We start from the raw sequence: 6,195 nt of genomic DNA on the forward strand, positions 1-6,195 counted from the left end.
TTGAGAGAGATATAGTTTGCGCTGTATTGTTCTTATTTCATTCATTGATGAGTATTTTTTGATAACTTACCCACTATCAACTCTTGTATCAGTAAAAAAGCGTGTATAACCCTTGTGTGTAAAAAGTGTTCTACACAGGGAATAATTGAATTATCATGTGTAAGGTGATTGCAAGTGTAGAGGATCATCTACACGGATCCTTTGTAGCGGTATTGTTCAAAGGCGTAATATATTTCTATCTCCACCTGAGGGAGATTCAATAGTGAATTTGAGGATCCTTAAGGGGTAGCTTGAGGCAAGGACGTAAGCAGTGAGACTGAATCTCGTTAACATACAGAGTTTACTTCTCTCTTACCCTTACTCTTTATATTTATCGTTACTTTATGTTTTATTTATATTTTATATTGTGTACGTTTGATTACTTGCGGTTCTCAGTTATGATTGGATTCACCAGTAGTAGTAGGAGACTTTGAGAGCGAGGAATGTTGCACCCGTGATATATATATAATATTTATGAGTCCTTTATTTAAGAAAATGGATTGTAAGAATTATAATTTTAGTCCGTGAGTTTATAATCCAAAGATAATTGAAAGAGAAAGAAATGGTCGAGAGAAAATAAGACATAATTTTATGGTACGTAGTTCGGTATTACGTATACAATGTCAACGTACGTCCACCACTAGGCAAGGCTACTCGATCAGGAGAATTGGGGTATATGAAGACATAAATACATTCAACTATAAATATATTATCAATGCAATAAATAATTTAATCATATTTAAAACTATACATAATGCAAAATATCTTAATACTAAATTTGGAGCTTACGTGCAATAAATAGTCCTTAGTTGGCCGAAGTGAACTAACAATATGCTAAAGGGCTGTGTTTGGTAAGTGAAGGTAGTATGGGATTACTTCACTATTATGCATAAACAGTTTACTATTATTTACAAATTATGTCTTACTTTTTTTACTACCATTTATTAATTTTTTTTATTACTATTTACATATAATTTACGATCATTTCAGTATCCAAATGTAACTTTAAAAATTAAAAGTTGACGAAAAGTGGATTCAAGATGGTTTGATCACAACATAACAAAAATGTATTCAAACCATGCTAACAAAATATAAATGAACATCAATGAAGATTTAGTGAGAGTCGAGAGAGATGAAGCCAAGCAGATGGTTAGCTGCACAAGCATCTTTTTCATGATTAAACTGTTAATTTTTTTTCAATCAGGTGCATGCAGCTAGCGTGAGTAATTGGGATTGGGTTGTTGCAGAATCAGAGAGTTTAAAGGTTGCACTTGCATGTAATTAAGGTGGACTAGGCAGAAGCCTAGTCAGCCAAGCCTGGAGGTTAGTTTGGGGTTCCTCTATTTTAAGAGGTCCAGTCCCCAAGGCAAGAATTTTTGTTGAGGGGACGAGATTGAAGGCCCAGGAGTCTTTCCCCGGCCGAGGCTTTAGCCCAATTCGAGCCTTGTCATAAATTTTTTAAGAGAACGACCAATTTTTATACAGGTTAGTTATATTAATTAAGAATTCGAAACTAATAATAATATATTTGCAACTCGAATAGATCACGATTCACTTTATTCAATAATATTGTCATATAATCAGAATAAGAAGAGAGAGATCAAGAAATTTTTCGTATTTTCTATGGTCTCCTGGCCCACACCTTATATATTTAGATGCATATATTGAGCAAACTGCTAAACTTATTAATTTATTAAGCCATGAAGCTTATAAGGGCACAGGATCCACCATTAAAGACGCTACAAAATCTTTGAGCACAATTCCAGCATGTGTGTAGCCATCTTCGTCTTTGTACACGACATCAATGACACGTGCAAGGTTGAGAACTCGCATGAGAATTGGCATGGGGACTTCAGTTGGGTGGAGGCACTCTTTGTTTATATCCTTCCATGCATCTGTCACTTGTTTCATCAATTCATGGACTGCTTCTTCTTCTGTAACACCGTGTTGTGTCATGTAGCATTCAACAGCTGAAGCAACGTGTCCTCTTTTTTGCTCAAACTGCAAGTATTATTATTGAAGAATTGTTTATATATGTTAGTATATAATTAATTAATAGGGCAATTTTATAAATTATTATTATAAAGAAAAAAAAGGAGAAATAATTATACCTTGTGTGACACGATGTCATCCATGAGTCGGCAAACCACTGCTGAAGCTGTGACCATTTTAGGGTCACTGAACAACCATTCGAAGGAATCCTTTGTGACAATTTCTCCCATTCCGACTAAGGATGTGGTTGCTAACATTGCGTAGGCAGAGGTAACAAGAGCAAGGGGCATATATTCGTCCATTGTTGGTATGTATTTCTGGTGGAACCATTTGGCTTCATGGTGGTATGCTCTAACTTGATTCTTCATCTGAGACAACGTAAGTACGTAGATATAAGCAACTCACAATCAGAACAAACACTAATGTTTTTGAAACATATAATATAGTCAAACATAATATTTCATGTTATATATGTTTGTTTGTTTGTTTTTTTTTTTTTTTTGCTTAATTTCTCTGAATATATAAACTATGATGCTTACAGATTCTATTGCATACTGGACTCGATACGATTTTTCTTCACCTAGGTTTTGCTCCATTTCAGTGTAAACGTTTAGGAGTGCCTGGTAACTCATTTTCATGTACTCCGGGAGTTTATCTGCAGCACTCATATCCCACCTGTAAAATAGGTAGTTTTTGTGAAATTTAGCTTTCCTTGTTAATCAGAAAAAATTAAGAATAAATGCAAATATGATCAGGATGTGTCTCAATCTCAACCTCTCGATTGCTTCAGTAAAGAGGTCAAGTTCTTCCATTGTACCATACACATCATAGATATCATCAATAACAGAGGTCATGGATATCACTTTGGTTAGCATGCTCCTAGCAAAGCAATATTGGGGCTCAAAGTACACTCCCAATATCCAAAAATAGCACTCAACCACCCTGTCTCTGATAAAGGGTAGCTTTCTTGAAAAGTCCAAGTCTTTCCACCAACTGTAAAACATAATTTAAAATAATCATTCTATCAATTTCCTACAATTATCATATCATTATGTACAAGCTAGCTTACTCATAGTACTTGCAAGTACTCTGAGATAGAGCTTAATAACTGACCTGGCAATGTCAGCAAGTTCTTTCTGGTGCACTTTCTGCAATAGGTTGAAATCCAACTTTGCAAACTTAAGAAGAACTTTATCATGTGAAGCATCTTCTTGGTATACAGAAAAGTAATGCCTTGCCTCTAGCCTTTGTAGTCCTTTCCGGATTGGCTGTTTCAAGGCATGGGTTACTTGTGTTGCTAGAGGCCCGCTTAATTGGGATGCTACAGATTGAAGATGTGTGGTAGTGAAGACAAGAGCCTCATCCAATATATCTTCACCTTTTACCCTGAGATGTGTGGCTTCATATAAGCTTAAAATTCCTTTCACATCATTGCAAAGTGATCCCTTAAAATTCCCTTTGCTGTCCTTGAACTTGTTGAACATATCTACCTCACAACATTCCAATGACATCAAATAAGTCACCCCATGGAAGGAGATTAATATATATATATATATATATCTATATGTGTGTGTGTTAAATAGTACTGTAAGGCACTTTTTAATCCCATAATGAAATGGGTTCTGTCTTTTACTTTTAAAAGCTTTAATTAGTTCATTATGTTTCCCTTGAAAAAGAATTCTGCAAGCCTATAGAAAGGAATTGAAGCAAGCATTTCTTACCGCATGAAACATAATAGCCGTCTTGTCTAAGCAGTCGAAATAGCAGGGCAACACTGTAGAGGTCATCATTATATTCAGGGTCATCACTTTCATGAGTCTTCTGCAATTGTTGTAGAATTTCTTGAATCTCATTGTCAAAATGGTAAGACACGCCTAAGCGCTGAATTGCATCAACCAAGATTAGTTTTTGTGAAGGCTTCTCAATCGGAGCCGTGAGCATCGTCATCACATTTTCCTTCAATTCCTCAATTTGTTGCCCCATATTCACATCATATTCCTGTAGGAGCAAAAGTTATATATGCACTGTGACTCGTCCATAAAATAATATCATACTTTCAAGATTAAAATATTATCCCTTGAAATGCCAGGACTTAAAATATAAGCTAGCATTTCCCAGTACTGAGAAATGCAAATAGTGTTTGATTTATGAAAGTTCGAAACATATGATATTGTAATGTAAACACAATACATAGCACTCTTAAATTACCAGGAATTCAGAAGCATATGAGAGGAAGTGGTCACCCCAAATGCTGGGTTGAAAATCTGCTGAACGACGGTTAATTTCTGGCATAACATGATTCTGAGCTGTTGGAGCAGCAACTTCTGAAACTTGAACAGACATTTTAGAAGGTAATTGGAGATGGTGTTGCTAAATGGCACCGAATTCTAGAGCTTTCAGTTTCAGGGGCTAGTATGTGATCATAAAGAGATTGCGGGTTCAGGTATTTATAGAAAGATTTATGCTGTAAACAACGAATGGAATGACTTTACAGACCTTAATCACACGTTTTAATAAATTATACTGGAAAGTCTTGAGAAAATTTATATCGATAATTACACCCAAACGGTTTGAACAGATATATTATATTGATAATAAAAATATCTAATAAAATATCTCGATCGCCAGCAGCCACCTTTGAATTTCTGGGAATAAAATAGATACTTGGAGAACAGATACTTTTTGGGTAGTCTTTTCGTGGAAACCGATCGATTACGGACTCCTCCAAGCAGTCACAAAATACCCCACGCGCGGCTGCATGCTTACTTCTTTGGACCGAGTACTCCCCCCCCCTTCAATCTTGATCACTTCTATGACCCGTAAACAAATCTTGACTCCAACTTTCTGTCTTATTTGTGATTTCACGTCATCAAACTCAACCTTTCCGCTACCCGTGCCTCGTACATGCGGACTTAATTTACAAACCCGCATTAGTTTGTAAAACTCATGCTCAAATTACTGTTGATTTACGATCCGGTCCACAATGCCTGCTTGCAGATCATGTATAATATTCATAGATAAGGTGTGTGAAGAATCTAACTAGGATCAATATTTGGCGTCAATCGCACATGTTTTGACGAGTCCGTAGAAATTAAAAGCATGTGCGTTCGATATGTACGTTTTGAATGGAAAAATGGTATACATAAACAGCCAATTGCATACTGGCTACTTTCCAACTACCCGCGCGTGCCTCCTTCATGCGGACTTTCCTCCACTCTAGCGATTTTCCAGATTTTCGTCCGCTCGATCTATATATCGTTACATGACTTATAATTCTTTTATAATTATTTTAGAATTTATTTTTAAACAACCAATAAAATTATATCATTTCAATTAAAATTAATTTTAATATTACAAAACTACCCTCAATTTCACGTAGAGTTGTAAAAAAGTTATAAACTAACTGTAAGGTTTACCATTTTCCTTTGGCCTATACTGCTCATTTTCTTCCATATTTTTTGAAAAGTTAAACTTATTAGATCATTTTTCTGTCGAAACTGGATACATCCATGCATGCATACGGAACTAATCATCTTAAAAATCACTTTTTTATATTGTTTTCAAACAAATATAACATGTTACAAAGTGCTAATTTAGACATGCATATGATTATCAAACAATAAAAAACTTTTTAATAGTAGAGTTTATCACTTGAGCTCTACAACTTTGCTAATTTATCACTTTTTAGTAGTGATACTTCAGGCTACAGGACTACTACCGTCAATGCGTAATAATCGAAGGCTCCTGATCTCGTAGTTCTTACCATATAGAGATGATATTGGAGTCGAAATATTGGCGCCTAGCTGTGCCAAGTAAAAGAATAAAAGAAAAATGAAAAATCTAGCATATAACATGCACAAGGTAAATTAAAAAGTTAATTAAAGGCATTCAAACCAAGCTTATGTATGATATTTTGAACTAAATCAACAGGAAGACATATTTTGAGGGCTATGCCTTTTCTTCATGATTTATTATAAACTCCAAGATCCATCTATTTTAGAGCACTTGAATACAACTAGTAATACTCATATTGAGATTGGATATACGAGCGATTCAACCTTAGCTTTCATCTCTTTTTTCACATGGCCGGGTGTATGTAACACCGTGCTCCCCATAGTTATTAATAAAGTCATTTTTAAAGATTTGGAGGAGCCAGAGTGCGCA

General features: G+C 35.2%; 1 protein-coding gene across 1 annotated transcript; it reads right to left on the reverse strand.

Moving 5' to 3' along the window:
- Window positions 1-1,566: 1,566 nt before the first annotated feature.
- Window positions 1,567-4,515, reverse strand: LOC122280555 ((-)-germacrene D synthase-like). Its single transcript, XM_043091509.1, has 7 exons — window positions 4,240-4,515; window positions 3,753-4,029; window positions 3,145-3,517; window positions 2,806-3,024; window positions 2,571-2,706; window positions 2,151-2,399; window positions 1,567-2,040 (listed from the first exon to the last, which is right to left on the reverse strand). Exons 1-7 carry the CDS (start codon window positions 4,372-4,374, stop codon window positions 1,747-1,749), a joined length of 1,683 nt encoding a protein of 560 aa, XP_042947443.1. The 5' UTR covers window positions 4,375-4,515; the 3' UTR covers window positions 1,567-1,746.
- Window positions 4,516-6,195: the final 1,680 nt, after the last annotated feature.

The sequence above is a fragment of the Carya illinoinensis genome, chromosome 11 (genome assembly GCF_018687715.1).
Source record: "Carya illinoinensis cultivar Pawnee chromosome 11, C.illinoinensisPawnee_v1, whole genome shotgun sequence".
In the NCBI taxonomy this organism is placed as follows: domain Eukaryota; kingdom Viridiplantae; phylum Streptophyta; class Magnoliopsida; order Fagales; family Juglandaceae; genus Carya; species Carya illinoinensis.